The following is a 27,658-nucleotide window of genomic DNA, read 5'->3' as shown; positions in this document are numbered from 1 at the left end:
ATCCTTTATTATGTATTAATTGAATACAGTGTCATGCGCATCCCGGTGCTATGAATAAACAAAATCACGTATCCATTAAAAACATCCAAGAAAGTTTTTCTTCTTCTTGATTTAGGGACCACAAGGAGAGCCAGGTCCTAACGGGCAGCAGGGCATCCCTGGCACACAAGTAAGTCTACACAATGCTACCACAAAAACTGCTAAGTGTGTTTTAGTTTTTATCTTATGTTTTATTATTCATGTATGCACGTGTTGACACAGCAAAATGTTCCTGCGTTGACAATAAGCAGGGAATCCTACATATGTTATCCCCCTTCCCTTAGCTAGTGTAATATCCTCAAACACGGTGAGTTTCTATTGGTGGATAAAGACGCTGAAAGCATCTCATTCATGTGGCTGGAATTCGAATGGAGAAGCCACACCTGCGTGGCCCCGGGGCCGTATCAGGTTTCTGTCTGCGTGCCAGTGTGCAGGCCGGAGGAGAAATGAAAAAATGAGAACAAAATACAGCTCCGATTGAGATACGGTTTTTGAACCCTTAGCCTCTCACTAATATAACTTCACAGCCTTATCTATAATCTGCTGTGTTCAGTATGTTTGTAAAAAGGCCTTAAACAGTGTATCTGCTTCCAATAGCAATGCATCCCCACAACAAAGCATAAAGTTGTTTTCCTGTCTTGTAGGGTCTTCCCGGTCCTCAAGGCCCCATCGGACCACCTGGTGAAAAAGTAAGATTTTAAATTCTCTTTCACTGAGACAGGAACCGGTGTGGCTGTGTGAATAACTGACCACATTTTTCAGTTTCCCAGCTGTAAACTGTCGCTGGTAGACTGCTCAAATAGCTGCTAAGATCATGCAGAACATGCCAAATTGATTTATATAGCAAGAATACATCATTGTCATCTTAATTAATACTAATGATTATTTGTTTAGCACAGATTATCATAATAAATATATATGTGTGTGTATATATAAAATATACAAATTTTTCGTAAAAACTGTAAAACTAAATAAAAGAAAAGTGTCATAGGTTATACAGACAGCTGGAATAGTGTTTTAATGTCTCTAACTTTTGTCAGATTAGTTTATACCTTGTAAATGACGATTAATATATCTTATTTTTTCTCCTTGCTCAGGGACCCCAGGGCCGGTCGGGTCTTCCCGGGTTGCCTGGCTCTGATGGACCTCCTGTAAGTGTGTTTTTCAGCCTGTATTCTATCTTTCCTGTTTCAGTTCTGTAAATGATTCATGTGAGGCCAAACAAAGCGTGTAGTGTGATGTACAGTGGCAGACACGTGTAGTTATATGTGTTCCAAGACTGCAATGCAGTAATACAAGAAAAGTTATAAGACTGCAATATATATATATAATTTTTTTCTGTGTATTGCAATTCCTTAATTGTGCCACTAGATGGCAAAGGAGAGCACAACATGCATTAAACAAAACAGCAGGGGGCAGCCTATACATAGACTAAAAAATAACGACTTCAAACTTACTATACTATACTTAAAAGTAAGATACAAAGATAAGCAATAAGTCAGTATTATTTAATTCTGGCATATAATAACGAATAAGAAGTATTTACATGTATAATACGTTTTGTTGATGTTTTGATCTAATTGTACAATTAATATGAAGTTTAAAGTCTGGATTTTCTCCACACAGTGATAAACAATGCATTTGTATTCAAATTACTTATCAAACCAATAAATTCAGGCACTAACATTACCCTCCTCCTTTTCTTTAGACAGAGTTAAACATGTCTGAACAAACCTGATGAAAGCGATATTGGTGGCAGAACTAACGTACTGTTTATATATAATTTGAATTCAAAAGAAACATTTACATAATGGGAGAATCCCTTGCCTTTCACTCTAATGTATTATTCAACTCAAGTGTCCTAAACAATGTATTCCAAATTTCATTCTATGCAATTGGAAATTATTTCTAAGAAAAACAATAACACACCAGCCTCATGTGACCTGCATTTTCTACTCTTTCCTATTCTATTGCCATCATAAATACATTTCAGGGGTTTTCTTTATATATCCAGCTGATGATCTGGCCCCTAAGGAAACTGCATTAACTCTGGGAATATTATGTATTATCCCATGCAGTGTACTTTTCTTTCCCACCCAGAGTATTATGTTTGATTTAATATCATAATAGCCAAAGGAGGCAAAAGGGAGGCATGATGTACTTGGAATAGTAGGAATTGAAGCAGAGCGTAAAATAACAGCCTCCCCCACAATCGATCCCTCCTGCTCTGTGACTACTGTCCATTATCACAAGATTTCCTTGGACAGTAAACCACAGGCCAAGGGATGAACCTGAAGAAATGCAGCATTCGCAGTGGGGGAATTTATTTTCTTTAATGCATGCGTTGCTCTGAGCAAGAGTCTTGTCTTGCAGAAGATGAGAATATATTGTGTGTGAGCTCCAAGACACATTTCCAAATTTGAGGTTAGGGTGTCTGAGGGGTGAGGATGATAATGGACAGTGATTACAGACTGTTGCAGGTTCTCTGTCTGTCAGCTTCTCATTGAGAAGCCGTTGAGCTATCAGCAAGTATTATTGCTGACAAGAAACAGAGTAACCGATACATTGTTTTGTGTGTACAAGCAGTTATGGGCTTATCTTTTATACTTATTACTTAGTGAATTGGTGTCTTGATCTTACTGGATTATTCAAGAGATTGTTTTATAGCAGAGAAACATTAGTGTGTAACTTTATAGATCTGTCTTTGGGCACAGTTCTCTTTTTCATCGGTTATCATAATTCTTTGCGTCATTGTTGAGTTTGGTCCTCTTTTTAAGAATCTGCAAAATCTTAATTTCTAGAGATATACCTGAGCCCTCTATCACTCAGAGAGCAAAAACTCACTTCATCCAGACCAGCAGAGCACCTTCAAAACACAACAACAGCGAAAGTACATAAAGCATATTTTCTTTTATTAACTCAAAGGTCAAATGTCAAAGTTTATTTTGTTATGTCTCTTTCTTAGGGTCACCCTGGCAAAGAAGGGCCACCAGGCGAGAAAGGGACCCAGGTTAGTGTGGTCTTTGAATCTCTGTTTATCAGTTAAAGTAATCTTGTAAAATAAAGTGGTCAATGCGATCAAATAAACATAAAAAAGCAATGTGACTTAAGGGAAATATACCCTCGAGCACTGCCAATAAAATATAAGAAAATGTATATTTTATGGCCACTTAAGAAAGACATCGATAGATAATAGATAAGGTTGTGAGTCCTGGTGTTTAGGAGAAGGCTATCAGCTTACAGTAAAAGTAGTAAATGTTTAAAGCAACATCCCCTAGTGACAACAAGCATAAACTGAACAATATAATCAGTGTTTAAGATCTGTTTCTGGTGAGGCTCCATAGCTACAGTTTTGGCCTGGAACAGTTTTATTTGGATCACAATTTTATTTATAACTTTGAGTACCTCCTTTCAAGAATGAGCTAATACACTCACTTGTTTTGCAGTTATTAAGGCCATCAGTTTTGCAAACCACAGTCCTGCTGCATGATAAATATTTAACAGTTGTATAGAAAATCTGGAGATTTCTGTAAAATATAGTCCTTATACTGGTACTTTGATCATTTCCAGCAAACCAAAACCATAGCTTCATATGCCTATATAACAAATGGACATGGGGCATGTATTCAAAATGCTTAGTCTTGTCATTTATCTTTCTTTCATCAATCCCATATTTGACCAATTCCTTATTTCTTTAGGGACCTTCTGGCCCTCAAGGCCCAATCGGCTATCCTGGCCCTCGTGGTGTAAAGGTAATTCAAATGTATTCAGTTAAGCTGTCTTTAATTTGAATTTGAATTTTTGGAAGAGTCGTGAATAACTCTAATATTTCTTCAACAGGGTGCTGATGGTGTCCGTGGACTTAAGGGAGGCAAAGGTGAAAAGGTAAAGATATGCGTATCTTTTTGTATATTTACAGAGAGGAGAGAGAGAGAGAGAGTGACTGTAGATGTGGGTACACATCTGCGGATAGACAGAAAGAGGGATAGATGGGGCTGGAGAGCTCAGTGGGTTTGTGAATATTGGCTGCAGGCAGATTGACAGGGCTTGGAGATGAGAGATATTAGTCTCTCTCTGCTTCCTATATGTTTATAATGAACTGTCCAATTAGAGTTCAAATAAATGTTATTCAACTGCAAGGAAAATCTTATAAATTGCACTTTTCAGATGTTTTGCTGAGTTCAGTGTATGGCTTGCATTCAGTTACCAGACTTTCAAAGATTTTAGATTTCCATCAAAATATATATAAAATATACACACAATATATATAAAATGTACACAAGGTATACACCATGTTGTCCTTAGTGGGGTGTATGGGAAAGCTCACTATGCAAGACGTTAGAAAGACAAAATTGTTTTCTCGCTTTTATATTTGAGGACAATACATTCTCTAACACAGTTTCTGTTTAAAACACAAAAACAATAGAATCAAAATAATCAGGAACTCAGCTGGTTAAACATAAAGAGAATAATAAAGACAAGATTAATTTTCTTGCCGTTACACTATTAATATGATGGATGTGTATGTGTTTTTGTTTTGCTTCAGGAATTTTATTTTGCACAGTTGTCTGAACTATTGTTGCAATGATGTATATAGTGCAAATTCATCAGTGGGTTACTTTTAAGATTTGCAACATTAATATTAAAATAATGTTTTAAAACAATGATTAAAAACAAGCATAATTGCCAATTTGTCTCAATTAAGCATCATGATGATTTTTAATACAACAGCGTGAAAGCCTTAAAATCCGAAACAGCTCGGTATATTCAGCAATTAGAGATATATTTCTTTCTTCCTTCATTAATAGGTTTCTATCCTTATACAAATGTCTCTATGTGCATACTGCAAATAGATGCAGTACATGGATTCAACTTAAAATTCAGCACCTAATTGATTAATATATTTTACATATGCCACATTATGCAATATTGAGAGCATGAGTCATTATTCGGGCTGTAAATCATTGAGGTTGCAGGAACTGAATGCATTAGAATTATCTCTGGAGGAGAACAATAGGCTGTAAATAACATTTTTTTCCATGACCGAAGTGGATAGTAGCCTTTGAATCTTACATGAATTCTCAAACTTCTCTGTTGTGTGCATAACACATTCCTCTGGGATACATAATGTATACAGGCCTGGCAGGTAGCCACGGCGAGGAGACAGGTGACAGGATTTTGAAAAGGCTTTACAAGCTGACTAGCTTAGTGTGAGTTTTATTTATTTATTTATTTATTTACCACCGTTATCTCCTCTGATCAACAAACATACCTATTTTACATGTGTTTGTTGCCAATAGTTTCATTCCCGAGTTAGAAGTTTGTTAAAGCCCCCTCTCTCGCTATTGTGAAGGTACAACAATGTTTACATCCAAATGAGCCTTACAAAGAAGGTTCTTTCAAAAAGCATGAATACATTAATAAATACATCAAATAAAAGTAAGTTGTTTGGTACACAGTTGAGAATATAGAAATTGACATTTTGAGTCTTGAATTTCCAACCTAATTAATGTAAAGACAGCAGCTGGAAAGCGTCTGTATTAGTTAATTGGAGGAACTTATAACATACTTTTTTTCTTTCATTAGTCTCCTTTCTTGTTAACATCTTTATCTTACCAGTGTATATGAAATTTATATATATATATATATATATATATATATATATATATTATAGTATTTTCTTAACGTATATATGGCACTAATATATATATTATCTTTTAAAGGGTACAAGTAGTCAACATGAACAAAGGACTTAAATGATCAAGTATACCATGCCAGTAATGATCAATTTGTCAACAAGTCATGCAGAACACGAAATTCCCTCCTTTTCTGTGAGAAAATGTTTGGTGTCAAACTCGAGTGCGCCGTCATATTGGACAATATTTGCTCGTGGCAAAGATCGTGACGACATTCAGTTGTGGATATAGAGTTTTTGCTCCAGCAGCTTCTCCTTGAGATTCAGTGTCATTAGCAGAGATATTCTCGGCTAAATGTGGTTTAATCTGCCTTCAGCGGTTCATACAGATATACCTCAACTGTTGTTGAGTACTTTTCTTTGTCAGAATGCATAATTACTTTAGGAAATAGACGATTCAACAAGGTAAAAGCACTGAAAAAGCTTTGTTTGACAGCAGGTACCCAGTAAGCAATGTACATACACACTTACATAAGTTCACTACTCTTGGAAGTTACAAGAGTTACACATCCGATATTGCTAACAATCAATTACAATCAAATATTTGTGTGTAATTGCGTGGGTTGTTACTAATTTTGTCATTTATAACAATGTGTGAGACGTGAACAAAAAGATTTGCTGAGGGAAAAGAAACTGGACCCCTTTCTGCCCCTCAGTAGAGAACAATAACAATAAAACACCCTCCTAGGATGTTAAAGAAATGTAGCCGAGGATAATTTGGGGATGTAATAGCCATCGAAATGGAATTCTTTAAAGATAATATTTGCAATCATTGGATAACAAAAGGGGTTTTAGTTTGGCTGTATTATCCTTTGAAAATAGTGATGGGTTGATCAATGGTTGCTGCTTTACTTCACTGTAAGAGTGAGAGCATATTGAATCTAATATTACATTTGATTTGACAATTTTCTATTAATTCTGTGGTCTAATTCCAGGGAGAAGATGGCTTCCCAGGTTTCAAAGGTGACATGGGTCTCAAAGGCGACAGGGTAAGTGTGATGTCTAACCAACTCAGTATTATTTGACAGTATTTTACAGATGCTGTCAAATTATTTACCACAGCAGTCAGTAAAACTGTAAGTAAGTCATGCGAATTAGGATATTTCATTACATCATGTATTTTCCCTTATTAAATGGCTTTAAAACCTTCACATCCCTTCAGTGTATGAAAGCAGTTTGGAGAGTATAAAAGGCATTCCACTTGAGTGAAACATCTTGGCATTTTCGCACTGTCAGGGGAGTTCGGTTTTTCAAATCCAGGGCTCGCAAGAAAGTTATTTCATTGATGACTAAATCAGCTGGAAGAAAACACACAAAATCTTACACGCTCAATCTGAGTTTGGAGACGTCACCCGAGGAAGACACATTCCACTGGTCCACCAGTTTCTCGCATGGGCATAGTTTGTGTTTGTGGCCATACGGGTGTGATGCCTATACAATGTGGAAATGATGACAGGGCTCTCTCTGTTTAGGGTGAGTTGGGAGCACTGGGATCGAGAGGTGAAGATGGCCCCGAAGGCCCGAAAGGCAGATCTGGTCCTAACGGAGAATCGGGTCCACCTGGCCCAGCAGGGGAGAAGGTATTTGCCAACTTTCTGTCTTTTTAAAAATACAAAAATAGTCAAAATAAACCACGTCTAACTTTATCAGTAGAAATCCTTTTTCTCAGACACCGTCCTTCTGCAGTGACTGAAGGACAGTCAGGGTGGGGGGGAGGTTGAGATCAAAGCTTATTTTTTTTAATGGTGGTAGCAAGCAAACTCAATTTGTGTCTGTCTCATTAATGAAAGTACTTTTTATTCAGGGAAAACTTGGCGTTCCAGGATTACCCGGCTACCCAGGCAGACAAGGTCCAAAGGTATGTATGATAATAGCAATGCCGAAGGAGGTATGAGTGCCGGAGATGTTTTCACTCAGAGTAAATAATACCCTTCGCTGGGCCTGAATGACAAGCCTAACATTAACATTACAAGCCATGTCCTTGCGATGAATAATTCATTTCATTATGTTTCCTGGTTATTATCAGAAATCACAGGGAAGCATGAATTGAAGTAGAGTTATTGTCTTTTTGTTGATGCAAATCATATCATTATGAAGAAGTTGTTAGATACGAACGCCGTGTCTACTGGTATGAGTGCCCGCTGAATGAGGCTGCCTTTGATCTAAAGGGCCTGTGGAGATTATTTTCTGTATTTTAGTTGTCCGGAGGCACGGCTTGATATTTGCCTGTTCGGTGTTTAAATGAGAAAAGTGCAGACCAATGGGCAGTGCGCTCCCCTGTGTCCTGAAGATGTATGAATGCAATGTTCACATCGGGGTCTTGGCAAAATTCCAGTTCCAATTCCTTTTTTGTATTTTTTTAGCCTAAATTTAACTGTATTAAAAAAGGAAAATCACTAATATGAGCTGTTTAAAGCAGTTTGATACAACAGTTGAGATTATAATGACTATCAAATTGATTGCATTCAGGTATACAACAGAGAAAGAGACTTATGACTGTTGGAGAAGTCTTCCAAGGAGCAACACAATCTATATTTAAACCCACCGATTTCTGATCAATAATGACTCAAAAGAATTGCATACTTCAGAGATTTCACTTTCCCAATAGCTCTTCTATGTTTGAATGATCTGTTGTTTTAAATGTGTTATTCGTGTAATATCAGTAGTATCATGCAAATGGCTATGTTTCATCTTAGGATGGTGGCGTTTATTTTGATCAATTGTTCCTTGTTATGGAGGTAAAGCTGCCTGGGTATTTTGAAGCATGGCTACACGTTCAAGAGTTACGACAGATTTTCCATCGGCTAAGGCTGTTAATCAAAATTGGGTTCTGTGCTTAGTATGAAAGTATCGGCTATATTTGTTTACCCACTGCAATTAGGCTTGTACATTAAAACTTGCTCTTTCCTGAAACATAAACGCAGTGTAGTGCATTCTAATCAAAATGTTAAATGCAATATTGATGACTTTGTTAATGCCTTCAATGCCGCCAGGACTGAGTACCTTGGTAAGCTTGATTTAATTTTCCTCAAAACACAAGCTATGTATGTGGTTATTTATTTATTTATTTGTTTGTTTGACCAACGTGAGTGTGATTTGCCAAATGTTACAAAACTAATTAAGATTTAGATGCTGGGCTAGAAAAACTGTTATTTCTTATTATATGTTCAGTTTAGTTTAGGCAATACAACACTTGTCTTCAGTAATGCTGAAATTTAATTTAATCAATCAGTTTCTTTTTCTAAATATAAAAATATGATATTAAAAGCGATGTTTCGGATTTATACATTTTCAATATCAGAATTAAAATGTTTTTTTTCTATATACCTATCTGCATGATTTTGTTCTCTATATTGATATGGGACAGTCTTCATTGCTATCCCAGCAGTACACCCCCGTGATATATCACAACTTCTTTGAAAGCTTTTGGATTAAACTCAAATCTCCCTTTGTCTCTTCTTCATTTCAATTTCTAGGGGTCGTCTGGTTTCCCTGGATTCCCAGGAGCCAATGGGGAGAAAGGTGCCAGGGTGAGATTTGGTGTTTTTCCGTCTTTTATAGGCATAGATAGAAAATACGCACACGAACAAAAGATCACTTCAAAAGTGTAACAACAACATGTTCGATACTAGTTTCACTAACAGCATGAAATCAAGTTGCGTTATTATTAAATAAAAAATCTGAATCAGAAAATATTTGACACATAACCACCCTGCAGGTTCATTCATTGATTAACCTCTGTTAGCATGACTGTGTAATACTGAGAAAAACAGATGTTGAAGAGATTGCTACCATAATGATTTCTTGTTAGTATTCAACCAGGGCAATTACAACTCGGTATAAGACTTTGATCACAGGAGAACAAAGGATGTACAGGGAGCTTACTAATAGACTTAAGCATTGAAGTGTATGCAGCAAACATTACCCACAAGTATATAATCATGTATAAAATTCATAATTTCTTAGCATTGTAGATTGCATTTGATGTTATCACTATCAAGGTTAATTGAATTACCCTAACTGAACATATCAATTCCAGAGTCATTCAGTAGTAAAACATTGACTTCAAATGGATTATTAAAAGGAAAACACCATACTGTGCATGCACAAAAATGACAAATTACATTAAATTACATAAAGTGGGTATTTTTACAACTGATAAAATACATTTAATAACATGTGAACCAATCTGATCATATTAAAATGTAGGATTTGCTTGTGTTTTGTCAATATTTACTGACTACAATATAAGTTCACATCCTAGCCAATATATTAAGTTGAGTGGAATTATTGGCAGCAAAATGTCAAACGTAAAAATTCCACTTACACTCGAGCAATCTTTGGTCTAAATAGCAGCCCTTTGAACACCAGTTTAAATTGATGGAAAGTGCCGGACTGACGGGATGGAACGGCACAAAATGTCAGCGCTTTCAGTGTCTCCGTACACAGAGCTCAGATGTAATATATACAGGTCAGAGAGTTGGCCTCCATCCCATTATCAGGGATTCCCAATGGGGACGAGGCTGTTCAGTCTGTCAGCCAGTCTTCTACACGCTCCAGAATTGAAGAGAAGCCTTGAAACTGATAGATTGCTTCAGCAGCGCGGCACACAGTACGATTTACTCACACACGCTGGGATTTTCTTCAACTGTTTTGACAAGAAAGTATTAACTTGATCTACACCATTTCTCAATGCAAGATGGAGCAAATCAGTGACATTTCGCACATTTAATTGAGAAAAACTGATTTTAGAAGTTCTTTTATTCAATGTTTTTTTTAATTACATTTTGTAATTTAAAATTCAAATTACCCCTTTTCATCATTTAAGAAAGTGAAGTATTTGCGTGCAGCTAATGAATGATGAGCAATGGAATCATATTTTAGCTATAGGAAACTAGATCACGTTTATTTATTCAAAGTTGTAACTTTGTTTATACTTGCAATATTTAGTAAATGAGGTCTTGTCTCCATCTTTCATTGTTATTCTAATCATGCATTGTCTCATCTTTTAAAGGGTGTTGCAGGCAAACCTGGTCCAAGGGGGCAAAGAGGTCCAACGGTACATACAACTTCATTTCTTATCAATAGCAATACATGCATTGAATGCCAGCTAATAGGCTGTGTTTGAAATATAAATACTATGCTGTTTTCTCTTGTTCTGCAACTTATTTAGGGTCCACGTGGCGGTCGAGGGGCAAGAGGTCCTACTGGTAAACCAGGCCCTAAGGTAACTAGAATTTTGACTTTATTAACAACACACATTTTTTATTGTCGATTGGATTATTATTTAAACGTTGTGTCTGGTGAATTTGACATGCTGCTGTTCTCTTTGTTCCTCTCTGTAGGGTACAGCGGGCAATGATGGCCCCCCTGGCCCGCCTGGTGAAAGAGTAAGTCCTGTGATCTGTGTGATCATGTATTTTAAAATATGTATCATTAATATGTACTGCATGGACAACGACTCTTGTTCGAATTCCTTCTAAAATAAGGTGAACCACAGAGCAGCATCCAGCATGAGCGTGATTTTGAATCAGTTTCCCGAGAGTCTGTTTTTATGCTTGTTTCCATTAAGACAGTCAAGATAGTTGTGACTTTGTTGCAGAGAATAAAAGTAAAGGAGTCTTAAGAGACGGTGTACAGGTTTTGAATTTCCAAGTTTCAAGTTTCAAGTTCAAAGCAAAAAGGCAACTCTTCTCAACACACCTTCTCTGACTCTGCTTTTCAGTCCATTCTTTGTAGTCCCACAAAGTATGATCTTTGTCTTTAATCTCGTATATGGAAACACACAGCTGCTAATTATAACTGAGCAGCTGTTTTATTTCCGTTGTGTCTTGTTCATTAGATAACAATCCCCTCTTTGATAAAATTTTCTCCTGGTACCATTTATTTTTCCATTATTCTTTCATTCGAATTACTTTGGTCTGAAGCAATTTCATTTTTTTCCCCCTTTTTTATTCTACAAGAATGCAACTGATAATAGCTTTCTCACTGTAACACCATTACCACAGTCCTGTTGATATAAACAGTGTCAGTAAGAGGGGGCAGGGCTGTGTTTGTATTTAAACTCTCTTAACCAAGTGAATCACCGTCACTGGTCTGTGTTTTTGCTACACGCAGCTGCAGATGATACAGTTTAAAAATGTTGTCAACAGTAAACTCTTTTCATAGCAGCATTTTAACTTTGTAGAATGCAGGAACTTTCAATGGCAAAGATGTATTGTTGTTTATAAACAATGAGTTATAGTTAACACTTGATTTCATTAATAGATTGTAATAATGAATGTGCAAGTTTCAGTCTAAAGATTTATTAAAAACGTAAACTTCACTTGAACCTCAGACTTTTGTCTTTCAGAAACGTTATTATGGGACAGGTTGAACCCTACGCATTTGCTAAAGTTAAATTCCTGTAACACACAATCCATAATCTTAACTTTGGAAAATGGCATTGCTTTTTAAAATGAATGCAGACTGCTTATTGTGGAAAATATGTGTTCATTGTGCTGTTTCCAGCTCTTTCTGCATGTAATGATTATTAAATGTAGTTTCACTCCGGCTGCATCCGTGAATTCTGCATCTCATTCTTATTGTTTCTCGAGCATTATTGATTTGATTAGAAAAGCAAAAGCAGAAGCTTTCACATCTTTTGCAAGTCACACATTTCTTCTCTGCTTGCTGTAGTCTGTTTATCTTGAAGTCAGTACTTCAGACTGTCAATTAAAATCAGCATGAATGATGACGGCAGCATGTTTTATGAAATTTAAGAAACTAGTTTTTAGTTTTGCCAGGTTCTTCTTTCCCACACACATACATACATATATATTTATATATGTAAGTATATGTGACTGTATTGTTTCTTGCATATGTCTTACCATTTGTCTACCTGTATTCTAGGGACCTCAAGGACCCCAAGGCCCAGTGGGATTCCCAGGACCGAAGGGCCCCCCTGTAAATATATTTTTTCATAAATACTACATGTTAATAGTACTTCAGACATATCCAGCATTTCAGTGTCAGAAATAGGAAATAATGTATTTGCAGTCTGCAATGGCCCACAGAGCTTGTACACTTTTTTGATCATGACAGTTCTTGTCAGTTTATTTTAGAGAGAGCAACTGGCCACCCAAATGCAAACAAACTCATTTAAAATAAATTATAGGAGGTTTAATTTAAATATCACAGAAAATGCTAAGTCTAATTCAGTGTAATAATTCAATAATATAATTTAAATATTGAACAAACATGAAACAGTCTCTCCACCTGTCTACTGGATGCAGAGGGATAATACAAATAATGATAATATATTTAATCAGTATTTCCCTACTGAGAGAAAAACAAATTAAACAATGTATTTAACCTACAGATAACCTACAGACACAAACCCTACATCCTAGCATCAATGGTGCAAACTGCACACTGCAAATATAGGCCATGCCTTCCTTCACCAGCACCTGTAAACGTGGCCAGTAAGATAAAGAGATGTTGGGCAGATCATTCTCTTATTGTCTGGACTTCATTAGCTCTCAAACAAATTGTTTTTTAATCAACATAGAATCTAATTCACTAGCTTTGTTTCTATACCATTTTAGGGACCACCTGGAAAAGATGGGTTGCCTGGTCACCCTGGCCAACGAGGAGAGACTGTAAGTATCCCAGATCCCAGTTCAGCTCTGAGCGGTCTCACACCTGGGCACATCACTGGTCACTGGCTTATGCAGACACTTCCTGCCGGGTACTGAAAGATAGACCGCAGTTTTGCATCTTACCAAACGCAAGGGTCTGATTTTTTGTACCTGGACGGATTTGTCTCCCCGAGTCAGTAAACTTTTTCAATACCAGTGAGGCAGGTGTCGGACTGCTTGATATAAAGTGTGATGGTTTAGAGAACTGAACTGAAGAGAATTAAAATCTTATATTAAACACTGTGAGGTTTGTGGGTATCAATTGCACCTTTGTGACCATCCACAGAGTGGCACTTCACCAGAGGTTTGCAGGAACCCCAGCTTTCACAAATGTATGATTCATTTATATAATGCCGGCTGCTGGCATATAAAACACTATAAATGAATTCACACAGGGATTTTTTGTGTGTTCAGATATGCTGCAGAAGGTTTTTATGTAACATGTCAATAACTAAGATTGACACAGTATGAAAGACACTTGGTGCTCTACATATCTCACTGCCTAAATCAAGCAGGTTGTTTTCACCAGCAGTCTTGACAGATGCACTTGGAGATGGCTGTCTTTTGAAGAGACAGTTGGATGATTTATGAAATAGATACCTGGAATAGTCCAACACTTGGTTTCTCTTCATATGACAACAATTGGCTTTCTATCTGTGTCTGATGCTTCTGTATTGTGTTTCTAATAATTCATGAATTAAATCAAACTTCTTTAAAGGTAGTTCACACATCCAAATAATATATATCAGCATGAATATATATATATATATATATATATATATATATATATTATTTGGATGTGTGAACTACCTTTAAAGAAGTTTGATTTAATTAATGATATATATATATACACAATACACAAATTTAAGATTTTTATAATAAACAACCCTATTTTTAAAAAGAGTGAGAATTGTCTTTCATATACTGTAGATTGATAGCATCTGTTTAAAGAGTGCTGCTTTCTGCAGAATCATTTTGCACAGCGCATAATTAGCTGACTAATATAATCAGATCCTTCGACAGCAAGGCTCACATGGTTTATTTAGTTGTGGTTTGTATTCACACTATTGATTGCAGTATGCCTAGAAGTGATAAAACTTGATAAGCTTGATAAAGTCTTGCCAATTTTAAGGATTTTCTTTATAATTTTTTTTGTTCTTTTCCCAAGTGATATTCTAGTGCCAGAATTAGCTAATTATTGTTCCCTCATGTTAGATGCATCAATATGAATCTTCACTAAGATGTTTATAAAAAAAATTCAACCTGAAGTGAATTTATTTGATAATAAATATATTTAATGTATTGAAATAATAACAAGAAACAACATTCCAATTATTACATTTCAATTGACAGTGTTAAAATTGAAAACAAAGTATTTTGAATAAATAGTTATCTGTTCTTTTATCAATAGGCATAAAAACTGCTAGTGTTAAATAACTATTAGCCATAGCTTTCTTGTCGCACCCATTTTTTAAATAAATGCTGGTTTTGCACTGCTGTTGCTTTCTTGGCTGGCTGTTGATGTAATTCACTAAATCCACTGATTTCTGCCATTATGCAATTGCAACCAAATGGAAATGTGACTTGAATGGCTAGTGCTGCTGTATTATTATTATTTATGTATGTATTTATTTACTCTGTAGTAAATTGATGCTATACTCAAGTGCTGTTGGGAATGACCCAGACGATCATCTATTTTTCTTTAAACAATCAATGTCTTGTGCAATTAATCTTTTTAGGTCTTTGCTTAATATCTGGAGTTTTGTGTTTTGTTCAAAAACATCGACAACACACTAGTAGTATGACATGTGGAAATCTGCAGATTGGTATCGACTCTTCCAGTCAGTATGTTTGCATCTGGTGGTCATGTTTGTCTTTGCTGATTGCTGTGTCAAAGCTGGCCACAAGATGTTGCTCTTTCCATTTTCCATTTTCCATTTCACTTTACAAATTGGTCGATTGTTAAACATTACCTTTGAACAACATATTTTAATTAATGTTTCGAAAAGATTTTGCTTGCTTGTGTAAGATATCGCTAAGGTTCATACGTGTATATATTTTATGGAGAAAGGGAAATGCAAAATGAGATTGTATCCAAAATTATGGCAACTCTGTTTTCACATTGTACTACTACAATTGTCTACATTATAATCTCAGTGTTTGCAGATGATCTCCCTCCACGAATGTTTATGTGCACAATTTTGCTGTTTGCTGCTTCACTGCTTATCGCTTTGCATCCTTGCCGTTCTAACCTTATTATTTCAGCCAAGATTGTTTTCTGCAGTAACGGGATCTCACATTTGTCTTGATGCAGTGTAATAGTTGTACTTACCACTAGGTGGTAGGTTGGTAAGTAAACATTTGTAGATAAATATGTATATATCACAATCCAGATAAATAATTCAGCCCAGCATTACACTGCGCTAGCACAGATCCCAATCATAATTAAATCAGATTCTGTCTACTTGGTTGACAAAATGCCAAACCCAGATCATATTGAATGTTTTTACTGAGGCTTATGGTTATATGTGTTTGTTATCTGTCCTAAATCAGTATTAAATTGTGCTGGATTTTTATCTGATTTGTGGCATATATGCCATTTATTTACATTTTTTAAACAGACACATTTAGATGAATGATGAATAACATTATAAATAAATTGTGTAATAGGTCTATAATTCTTAAAGATATTTTGAAAAAGGTATAGTTCATATTGAATTATTGCATTTTTTAAATATAGTTGGAATGAAAACTAAATAAAATGTGGGTCATTTCAGTATAGATCTGAGCAGTGAAACTGCAACATAAAACTAACATAAATATATTTCTTCAATGTATGTCATTTGTGGGAGCTACATTGGGGTCTAAGTTGCGTAGGACCTTTGTATTCTCTTGAACATGAGGGAACATGTAAAAGACACTTTAAAAAAATTATAATTGTATATATTCAGCAGGCTTGGTATTAAAATTGCTAGGTATATAAATTGTGCATCACTCAAGGAAATAAAATACGTAAAACTGGAACATTGCCAGCCAGTTTTCATTTTGATATGCTGACAATATTGTTGTGAAATGTTACTGATATTTTGTAATTATTTTGCAGGGTTTCCAAGGAAAGACTGGCCCTCCAGGTCCCGGAGGTGTAGTGGGCCCTCAGGTACAGCCTAATGCATTGACAGCGTTATTCCTCAGACTGCTGTCACCTCTGTGATAACTCCTGTAAACTCTGCATCTATTTCAAAATATAATAGAAATTATCATAAGGTCAATTGTGGGTGTTAAATATCAAGTTCTGTACCTTTTTGCTATTATAACAAATCTTATTGGCACTTGAAATAAATACATTGTATTAATGGTTACTCTGAAGTAGTATATTTACTCTGTTATTGAGTGTTAATGGAATGAAAACAGAAAATACCTGTACCTGTTTAGGACTGGGATTGGAGACCCCTAATATAGGGTGTGTCTACAATATAAAATCCCACTACTGACACCATCAAACTCCATATTCTAACAGGGTCCAACTGGAGAGACAGGTCCCAGCGGTGAGAGAGGCCACCCTGGGCCTCCCGGTCCCCCAGGTGAACAGGGGTTGCCAGGTGCTGCAGGAAAGGAAGGAGCCAAGGTAAGACACCATTCATCTCATCCTTTGCCCATCATCTCAGGGAAACAACAGATAAGAGGTTCAATACAAGGAACGCACTTTACCACTATAGAGTTACTAGATACAAAAGCTTGTGCTGCGGGGGGGGGGGCAAGCGTGTCATGGCACACGGACACCTATCAGCAGCTTTGCTATAACAAACTACTTCCTGGTTGAGAGGTAATGTCCCATACTCCCTTTGGGGGACTGTTTTCGAATTTCGAATGAAAACTCATGTGATTATTAAAAATTTGTTAATAATTAATAATGTATGTATTATAATGTCAAGGTTAGATGCATTTCAGCCACAAATATCTCTCTCTCCAGATAGATGAGTTACTTCTCGTATCTGTGGTACATGTTGGCATCAAGCAGGATGGGGCAGAAATGTCTGTTAATCATGTTTTGGGTTACTCTATTGTTATGAAAAAGTGTATACTGGTATGCAAATTTAAAGCAGGGCACAGTAATGTTAGGACAGTCCATTTTTTGAAAGATTTAATCAATCCTGTTGAAGGATGTCCTTATTAATAGCAAAACACTTTTTCTGCTGCAACTTGTACAGTAGGATTGAGTAGTATTTAGTATTTTTGTTAATTTGGTGTCTGTGCTGTGTGTTGATCTTTGGCAACTTATATCAGAATTAATCAGAATTACGTCTACACATGTATAGATAATTAATGCCAAAACAAACGTGTTTCTACCATGTTTAACAGAGGTTCAATACTCATAAGCTGCAGAGAAAGCTTGTCAGTAAGCTTGGGGGAGTTTGAAATTAAATATGGCAGTTGACCAGTTTCACCTCCTGGTCATGGTTACCGTTTCCTTTGACTTTGATCTGTGGATTTATGTGATTTACGGTAGAAGGTGTAAAATACCATCAACGCATCAGAGATTAATCTTTTGAAACCACTATTATAAGTGGATTTTTCAAAGCCTAAAACGTATAAAAAAAAAAAAAAAAAGCTGATTTAAGACTTAAGATTGTGGCCTTACTTTCTGTTGTGTGTGTGTGTGTGTGTGTGTGTGTGTGTAAAGTGCCCATACATGCACACATATCTATATGTACTTACATTTTGTTATTACAACATGTCATTGCACAATGAACTGCACATTGACATTAAAAAGGCTACATGATTTCTCAGGCATCGTGAAAAAGGTGATTAACCTGTAATAATCGGTTTATTTGCCTCGTCTTTTCCGTCAGGGAGATCCAGGCCCCCAGGGGACCTCAGGAAAGGATGGTCCTGCCGGTCTTCGAGGATTCCCTGGAGAGAGAGGTCTACCTGGAGCCATGGTAAGAAATGCCATTGTGCCGTGTTTGGAGGGGTTAATCTTAAACGTTTTACCTGCCATTCCCCTCAGTCGGAGTAAGGCTTTGGTAATGATTTTCAATAACAAATGAGCAAGAGGGACTCCAAAGGTGAATTCATTACTGGTCAGTAACCTTGGAATTAAAGGATTAATAGAGTATTGACTACGGTCTATAAGTGGCTTTCAAATTCAGTTTAAATGCAATATGTCAGTATAGTGGGGGAGGTCATGGAAGATATCCAGTTTACACTCCAGTTTTAAAGAAGGATCAATCTGAATTTTGAAATATACTGCCTCTACCTACAAAAAGATATATACAAATATATATATATATATTTTTTTTTACAAACATCCGCTGGTAATGAAATATTGGAACCAAAAGATGTTTTTTGTATTTCCCTTTGTGGGTTTAATTAATTTAAAACTCATTGTTTAAAATAGTATGCCTGTAGCATAATTGTTTTGCAGTGACAGACATACACTGTAATCCCACAACACAAAGTTATTTCTTTGTCAATGTGTGCTTTTTGGGGATCCTACTTCCTTGGGGGGACTCGTTTTTTTTATTGTTATCATTCTACAGTAGTTTTCATCAGCACTTTCTTTCATGATAAATTGCCTACAGGAGGAAATATGGGCCAATAAGTACAAGCTCCAAGCACTGGAAACAGGAGAACACATCAAAGCACTTTATACTGATATATCAGTAGTAGATAAAGCATTGTCTGAGCAGAATGCATATAAGCCTGCAACTTTAACACTACTAGATGCTATAGTTCTTTGAACATTACACATTGCAGCTGAAGCACATTAAAGGTACACTTGTGAAATATGTAAGCGGATTTTTATTTGCAGTAATAGGATAAGCTACAATGGGATTTGATTGGGATTAAAGCATTTTTATATTTCTGTGTGTTGGAAGGGAATCAAAGAGTTCTTTATGAGATTCAAACCAAAATCTGTGGCTAGTGTCCCCCTCAGCACTGCTTCAGCTGGTCTAATTTTGGACATTTTAATGTGTAAAGATTGCTTTTGTGGCGTACTTCGCTTTAATGTGGCTTTCAGGTTAAAAGTTGTGATAAAACTGTGCAAAGTCTTTAATCTTGAAACTAAACATACTGTAGTAGTTAATCCTGATGCTAAGAAATTATTTGGGGGGTTGTGCTTTGGTCATTAACAAATTGTTCAGTGGAGATCAGATATTCCTGTAGCAGAACTTTTTGATCACATCATAGTCAAATTCTAAACTTATTTGCAAACTAAATAACTTTGGATCTTAAGATCTGCTTGAAATGTACAGCTCCATTCATCAAGCCTGTTTCATCGCAGGTTGAAATAGACCATCAGTGTCATTTTGCTAGCATTGTTAACCCCCTGCAGCTTGACTGAAATAGTTGTATCTTTTTAATTTCAGGGTGCAGGTGGCTTGAAGGGAGCAGAAGGTCCACAGGGCCCCCCCGGTCCAGTTGTAAGTAATTTTTTACTGCGGTTAAATGTCTATTGATTAAAGTGTTGTGTCATGAAAATAAAACGCATTAGGAAATATACCTGTAAAAACAATAACACCAAATAAGCATGAAGCATGAAAATACTTATTTACAAATACAAATATTATTCTTCACTCCTTTACTGTATACACTCCGTTTGCTTTGAATCTGATTTGCCGCAGTCCATCCGCAATGATACATTCCAGCACCAGAGGGCAGTTTATAACCTTTTAATAATCTGTTCAAAAAAATAAATACATAAATAAACACCAGCAAACATTACGATAAATGGCAGTAATTACTATCTTCTGCCATTTATCCCTCTGTTACTGTCAAGGAAGATTTGTCTAGAAGGCTTTTTAGAGACCTAATGACAGTCAGGCTCTTAGGTCTGGTTTCTTTGTAAATATACTATATTATTATGTGTTCTGTAACAGCTATATTACTTACACTAGAACTAGAGGGTCGTGGGTTCAATCCCAGGTAGGGGACACTACTGCTGTATCCTTGAGCAAGATACTCAAGATACCCAGAATGCTCCAGTATAAGCACAGCTGTATAAATGGATAATTCTATGTAAAAAAAATGTGATCTATTGTAACAATTGTAAGTCACCCTAGATAAGGGTGTCTGCTAAGAGATATAATAAGGTAATTTTCCATTTGCTCTACAAACAAACAAACAAACAAACAAACCAATCAATGGTTATATTAGTGCCATAATTGACATAGTGCCCAAGATAAACTTTTGGGTAATGTAAGATATTCATTGTTAATCATCATCAATCAGTAGACATATCATTTCGTATGGTAACTTGTTACTAATGTATCTTGAACCGCTTTTAGATTGAAGATGAGTGTATATCTTGACACTGTCGTACATTAAGGTTGACTCACTGACTGGCTTAAGGCCCTCCATTTCTTGTCAGAAGTGACATTCATGGCAGGGAGAGCTGGTCTATAATTGCTCTGACACACCGGGCAACAGTTCAGCAGGCAGCTATGACTTTGACCTGCACTTACTACCAATGATTTAATTAACCCCCAAAGGACATGAATACGCCAGCATAGGTGCCATGGAGGTTCCTCAACATGCAGTACAAACTTTTCTATACTGTACAAGACCGCTATATCTTTTGACTGCCCATCCAAACAACTATATGCTCACTTATGTGTCTGTGTTTGTGTCTGTATCGTTTCATAATATTATTTTATTGTACATGTGTCGTCTTGTGGAGCTAATGTTTTAATGATTTAGAGATGCGCGACCGTGTCACACCATCTGTTGCACCATTGTGTCATGGTGACTAAGCTATAAGCACAATACTATAAATATTGTCATCTTCACAAGGAGAAGACAACTGTCACTCAGCTCCAGGCTAGCAGAAGATTGCAGGCGCCGCCAATAACAGACTCGTCCAACTGCGCACTTCACAAAAGAAAGAATAGAGAATCGGCCAACTGCAGAAGGAGAGAAGGAGTAGTGGGGGGTGGATCTAGTATGGAATAAATAAAAGTGAAGAGAGAAGCCATGCCAAAAAGGAAAACATGATAATCTTAAATGATAAAAACTTTACCATTATTTCAGAGGAAGATTAAGTTATTTGATTAGTCGATTGTGTGAAGAAATTGAAAAGCTTTCAGACATGGAGCTCAGCTAGCCTTGTTTCTATGAGCCTACCTGTAATCCCACCAAGGTTGCAGAAGTCTGTAGTGATGACATCAGTGTGTCTACCTTTAAGCACCACGAGACAGTGATGCTTCTAAATGATACGTATTACGTACAAAATATGTCTAAATCTCAACATTGAGCCTCACAATTAGAAAATGTAAACAAAAGACTGAAAACTAAAGTGATATAAAGTATACAGATATAAAGCAAAAATACATGTAGATGATAAGCAAATGTGAGATTTCTATTTACACTACCCGTTAATTGCTGAAAAAATTATAATTAAGAACAAGCTATATTTAAAGTAATATAACAACAAGCTGTCACTTTGACATCATTGCAGAATATTTCATTAAGAATACATCTGTCAGTTGTCACTTGTTTTTGTATGCAAGTCACATCTCTTCAGGAAGGGGTTCAAACTAACTTAAGACATTAGATATTAGATATTTCACCTAAATAGCAGTCACTAAATTCCTCACAGTTTGATTTGTGCTCTTGATATGTAAGTAATGATCTGAAAACCCTCTTTATTATGGAAGACAATCAAATAAGCAAGTGAGTAAACAAGAAAGACAAAAATAAAAATTTTACACCACAGGTGAAACTAGACGTCCTCACAAGTAATGGACCGAGCTGGAGGTCGATACAAAGGGTTGAGCGACATGACTGATGTATTAAACAAGAGGAAGGCTATTAATAGACATTGGAATTATCAGAGCAGGCAACAAAAAAGAGCGTTTATACTTTTATCTCTTGCTGAGGAAAACTTACTCTATTCTGTTTGTTCTCAGAGGCAACATGCTGCATGCTCTCGAATTTGAGAACCAAATATTTTCTTGAATCTTTTATGAAGGCTCTTGTGTACAAACTAAAAGGACTCTATAATAGATATATTGAATTATGTATAGTAATCTAGTTCCCAAAAAAAAAAAAAATATATATATATATATATATGGTTTTATTTGTACTGATATGCAAAACGTTTGTTTCTGAAGGGAACATGAAGCTCTGTTTGCGTGATTGATAGCGTTACAGTTTAGTAGCTTGTTGAGTAAGAGTTTTGCAAAAGCAACTTGACACTTGAAAACCAGGGGTCTCTTCATTTCCATAGGCAAGGGCCCATCAGTGGAAACAAATTCTCTAAAAACATGACTATAACATCCAGATATTAAAAGATCCCATTCTTCAGATGAGGTCTGAGTATTGCTTTATTAAATATTATTGAAGGCAATGCATAATTCAAGCCCTACTGTCTATGTATTTTAATTGTATTATTTCACCTAGTTAAAATCTAATTAAGGGGAGTGCAATGGCTTCGGCTATCACAGTGGTTTTCGACGGATGTCTCTGAATAGCAGTGCATTGAAACACTGCTACTAAAATCAAATTGGATATCACCAATTGGCTGCTGGTGATAATGAACCCATACACCGTTGTCAGAAGCAGAACTGTATATTGTTTTTTTCTTACATTGTATAATCCTATCTCTTGGTTCTAGGGCTCTCCAGGTGAGCGTGGAGCTGCTGGTCCTGCAGGTCCTATTGGCCTGTCAGGGCGTACAGGACCCCAAGGACCCCCTGGCCCAGCTGGAGAAAAGGGCGCACCTGTGAGTACAACTTTCCCCATGAAGGTCATGATCGGTTGTGAAAGAAAGACTGATATTTGTCTTTGAATGCTGGGAGCTGGTCACTAAAATCATGCCTTGCTCTTCAGTATGACGTCTTCCAATCTTCTGCCGTCGCTGAAGGTGTTTTAAACATTGAGAAAATCCGGTGGCTGAAGAATTGGAACCTTGATAATTTGATCAGTTAAGCCAATCACGTGTTCAATTAAGTAAAGAGTTAAGAGTGCAGAGTGAATGAGAAACGGCAACCTCTGCAGCTCTCCGAGATCAGGGAGTCATTTTTAATCCCTGACACAAATGAAGGTTTCTGAAGATGGGAGGGGGTTGTCAGGGGGTCATATGCCCTTTAAAGAGACGTTAATTTCGTTGTGTTCAGAGCTTCTGTCTCTCTTGTTATCATTCACTGCCCTACCATTTACAAAGAGACGACAATAAATGAAATGCCTATAATAAGATAGAAGTTATTAATTTTCCTTCAGAGATTATTAGCTCTTCACACTTGGATGACTTCCTCTATATGCCTTGCGTCGACACATGACTGCCTTTGGTTGAAACATTTCACACAAGCCAGATTTAATTCAATTTCTTTTGTATATGTTTACTTACATAATTTTTTACTTTTATCATTTCACATATTATAGTTCTGTTTCATTTTTCACGACTGCTTAAAATGCAAATATTAATTAAATTGGTGTATCTAATTATAACTTGCTTTGGCTTTATACAAAATGCACATGTGAGTTTTAGTGCAATTTTTATTTTATAGTTTGCCCTATAGTCCTGGATAACCTTAAATACAAGATATCACCATCAGCCTGTATCGATCCACTGCTGGGTGAAGGCCTCGCCAAGATGTTTCCACTTGCTTCAATGTACAGTTTCTCTTTTCCATCTCATTTCATATATTGGGAGGACTTAGACTAGTATTGCAAACTGCTACAAGACACGAGTGCATTTGTAGGAATTCAGTTCACTCTTACTTTCACTAGAGGTTCATAAAAGATCAGCAATGGCTTTGTCTGCTGTTAACAGAAAGGCCTGCTTGGCATGCTCTCTCATTACAATAATGAACTGGCCAACCTACACCTGAGAGATTGGACACATTGAACAGCCACTGCAAATCATCTTCGGTTCTGTTCTGGAAACGCTATTGCAGAGTTCAGCCCAGGAGTCTCCAGATATGTTCTGTGGGTTCCAGATCTGGGGATGCAGTATTGCCAAAATAGGGTGGCCAGCATTGGGTGTGGGTCATCATGTCAAATCAAGCAGGAGGCAACAAGATATTTAGTGATGGTGACTCAGTGATGGTAAATTAAGTCACGATGCTACCCTGACAAACGTGGCCATCTGTTTTACTAATCTTAGGCATTCTACTGGGACCATTGGATGAGGCTGTTGATATCTTTCACACAGAACACAGCCGTCTTTGAAGTCTACAGTACATCTACGTTCTTTGTTTTGAGAATTCGGGTTCCTTGGTCTATTGCAGTTACTGTCTGCAGTCGTAAATTACTATTATAAAAGTGTCTGACATACATCGGCCCAGCTGCTTCTGTAACGTGTATTGTGTTGTCTGCAGGGTGAAAAAGGACCACAAGGCCCTGCTGGCCGAGATGGTGTCCAAGGTCCAGTTGGTCTTCCTGGGCCAGCTGGACCTCAGGGTCCCCCTGGAGAAGATGGAGATAAGGTAATACAATCTCACTGAGCAGGGTTATGCTGAGATGGCCATTTCCACCTCATGGTTTGTGGTTGAATCGATAAAAACTACCAATTTAACCATCATTACAGCCACATTCAACATTAAATTAAATTAAGTATTAAATACATTCTTTCATAGTTTACCTTACAGTTGTGTTAAGTACTCTTTTAACATGGCATTATGTATGTATTTTAGGCCGCATCCATTGTCCAAGGTTTTTAAAATGTTATTTCTAATCCACTGTTAAGATTAATCTTCTGCAATAACAAATTGGCACATGTAAAAACCATGTCATACCATACATTGTAGTTCACCAGTCAGTACTACAACTCATTTTCTAAAGCAAGCAAAATGATCTATTGCTAAAAACCTTAGGTCAGTGAAATCCTAATCGTGTAAGGGTGACATTTTAAAGTGCTGAGCTAAGTAGGACAGAAGACTTTGCTAAAATGTTAACTTCCAGTTCTCCTTTTCAAGGGAGAGATTGGCGAACCAGGTCAAAAGGGAAGCAAAGCAGATAAGGGTGAACAGGTAAGTTATTTTCCCAATTTCCTATTATATACGGGAACTTTACAATTTTTGTTGTCAGTTCAGTACATACCTGCTTCTAGCAATGGTAAAAACAATATTCATCTGTAGTTATTGAAGTAATCATCCAAAATGACTTACAGAACAAAGATAGTCGGTTTATCAGAAGAGGTTTGGATATTTTGCACTCTGCTGAGAATAATACAGATCTCTGAATCTATGTATTAAGAGATATTGAGTTGAAACAACCTTTTTTACTATTTGTGAATAAAAAGTATTTATCCTTTGTTTCCTGTAGGGCCCACCTGGTCCAGCAGGCCTTCAAGGTCCAGTAGGAGCTCCAGGGCCGGCTGTAAGTATCTGCAGAGGTCTATTTTCTTCACAGCACAAGACCAATGTGCCAACTTTGTTTAAATTAAAAACATACAATTTGTCAGTCACAGAGAACTAGCCAGCAAGTAAATGCTTCAGCGTATGAGCTACAGAAGCTGCATGTGTGTATGTGTGTGTGTTTAATGCAGTAAATTGGAAAACACAATTTTATAACTTGGCATTGGACATTATCTTGCTTTTAGTCCGTTTTGTGTGTTTCATTATCTGTCCTGGCCTCCAGCTGGAATGAAAAACACCAGCTATGATGCATTACAATCCTTAGATGGCAGATAAAATCTATACATGAAACACATTATGTAAACAAATAGGGCAACATCGTGGCTTCTCACTGGCTGTTCTTGTTATGTACCATCTTGTGTAACTAGAAAACCGAAGCCACTAAACGCTCCATCATTGCACTCAAAACATTCAAGCGGCACTCTCGAGTTATTGTCTCCCATTTTCTTTTTTCAATGATTTCTGTTTCTTCTTTTGCATGGCGTCCGTCCCCTCTGACCCAACATGAGTGATCACCTACATAGCAGAAATTGATAGGCAACATTTGGTGTTTCCTGGCCCTTATCTTGTTTGTAGAACAGTAACCTTGTTTCCAGTTGAGTGCAGTGGGACTGAATTGCAGAACCCTCTTATTGAATCATTATTGATCTGTATCTAGAAATAATATCATAGCCACATGCTTTAAAAGTGCTGTCACCCAAGGCAACTGTTAGCCATAGGAGCAGCATTATCTGTGTATGTGAAGAGCAGCAGCTAGTTTATCAGCAGTTCTCTTGATGTACTGGGTCAGACTACCCTGAAGGTCAGCATGTATAATTTGTGACATGAATCAATGCATAGCCAGAAAGTACAAAACCTGTATGCACGGTTTACAAAGTTTATTTGTAAATGGCTGCAACTTTCAAGCTATATTGCTTATGAGGTTCAAACTTGGCTTGAAGTCAGATGTTAAAACTGTGCTTCTGCCTCATCCAAGATCGCCTTTTCTTGATGATCAGTGAAGCGATGGTTCTGAAACTTTGCAGATATCACAAACGAACCACATAAACTGCTTCAAGTTCGAGAAGCAGAAGTAGGTGTAATATATTATCATGTCAAAGTGGTCACGACACACCGTGAATACACTGAAATGCACTATGAGCTTTAAATAAATCCATGAGTAGTGATAAGGAAGAGTTTAGTCGTAGATCAAGATGGCTGCAAAAATATTTCCTTTTTCAGTGCAATCATGATGTGGGAACATGCAGCAGCTCATTATAATTGAAATTGTTTCACACAGGGCGGTGATGGAGAGCCTGGTCCCAGGGGTCAACAGGGTATGTTCGGACAGAAGGGAGATGAAGGTCCTCGTGGCTTCCCTGGCCCTCCTGGTCCAATAGGACTGCAGGTGAGTGTCCCTATATTGTGGCCTTCCAGCTGCAGACACCAAGGTCAATTTGGAGCTTGATTTATGGAAATAGAAGTATACTTTATCCTGGTACTTTTTTCGAGCAGCATTCCCTGACAAATCAACATTAATTTGAAAAAAAAAAAAGGCATAAAGGAAAGCAAAGACAAAAGAGAGAATTAAGAAAGAAAGAAAGAAAGAAAGAAAGAATGAAAGAGCATGGGGACATGGTGATGGGATGGTAAAGATAATTAAGTCGTGAAAACGAACTTCATGAAGGGTGAATTTCACAATTCTCTTCATATGTGGTGATTTATTGACTCGAGCGCGGCCGTGGCCAGCTCTAATGTTCCACATTTGCAAATTATGTTGCACCAGATGATTCAGAAATTGAATAATGTCATTATAACGTGGTGCTACATGGAAGGCATTGAAAAATGTGCACGAAAAAGAGGTTAATGTATTATATGGATGTATCCAAGCAAAATACTATTATAGC

The 27,658-nt window shown here is 36.8% G+C and overlaps 1 protein-coding gene across 6 annotated transcripts in view; it reads left to right on the top strand.

The window, feature by feature from the left end:
• col11a1a (collagen, type XI, alpha 1a) overlaps positions 1–27,658 on the top strand; it is a 93,670-nt gene that overhangs the window by 45,260 nt on the left and 20,752 nt on the right. For all 6 annotated transcript variants that reach the window (XM_066691738.1, XM_066691742.1, XM_066691741.1 and 3 more), the window contains 24 exons: positions 116–169; positions 684–728; positions 1,137–1,190; positions 3,005–3,049; positions 3,738–3,791; positions 3,880–3,924; positions 6,670–6,723; positions 7,207–7,314; positions 7,539–7,592; positions 9,211–9,264; positions 10,749–10,793; positions 10,908–10,961; positions 11,080–11,124; positions 12,626–12,679; positions 13,321–13,374; positions 16,517–16,570; positions 16,931–17,038; positions 18,264–18,353; positions 19,785–19,838; positions 23,030–23,137; positions 24,735–24,842; positions 25,332–25,385; positions 25,681–25,734; positions 27,052–27,159. In XM_066691738.1, the coding sequence (XP_066547835.1) occupies positions 116–169; positions 684–728; positions 1,137–1,190; positions 3,005–3,049; positions 3,738–3,791; positions 3,880–3,924; positions 6,670–6,723; positions 7,207–7,314; positions 7,539–7,592; positions 9,211–9,264; positions 10,749–10,793; positions 10,908–10,961; positions 11,080–11,124; positions 12,626–12,679; positions 13,321–13,374; positions 16,517–16,570; positions 16,931–17,038; positions 18,264–18,353; positions 19,785–19,838; positions 23,030–23,137; positions 24,735–24,842; positions 25,332–25,385; positions 25,681–25,734; positions 27,052–27,159 (1,557 nt within the window). The remainder of the gene's footprint in view (positions 1–115; positions 170–683; positions 729–1,136; positions 1,191–3,004; positions 3,050–3,737; positions 3,792–3,879; positions 3,925–6,669; positions 6,724–7,206; positions 7,315–7,538; positions 7,593–9,210; positions 9,265–10,748; positions 10,794–10,907; positions 10,962–11,079; positions 11,125–12,625; positions 12,680–13,320; positions 13,375–16,516; positions 16,571–16,930; positions 17,039–18,263; positions 18,354–19,784; positions 19,839–23,029; positions 23,138–24,734; positions 24,843–25,331; positions 25,386–25,680; positions 25,735–27,051; positions 27,160–27,658) is intronic.

The sequence above is a fragment of the Amia ocellicauda genome, chromosome 19 (assembly GCF_036373705.1).
Source record: "Amia ocellicauda isolate fAmiCal2 chromosome 19, fAmiCal2.hap1, whole genome shotgun sequence".
Classification (NCBI taxonomy): domain Eukaryota; kingdom Metazoa; phylum Chordata; class Actinopteri; order Amiiformes; family Amiidae; genus Amia; species Amia ocellicauda.
The sequence above is the reverse complement of the archived record's forward strand: the minus strand, read 5'-3'. Positions and strand labels throughout refer to the sequence as shown.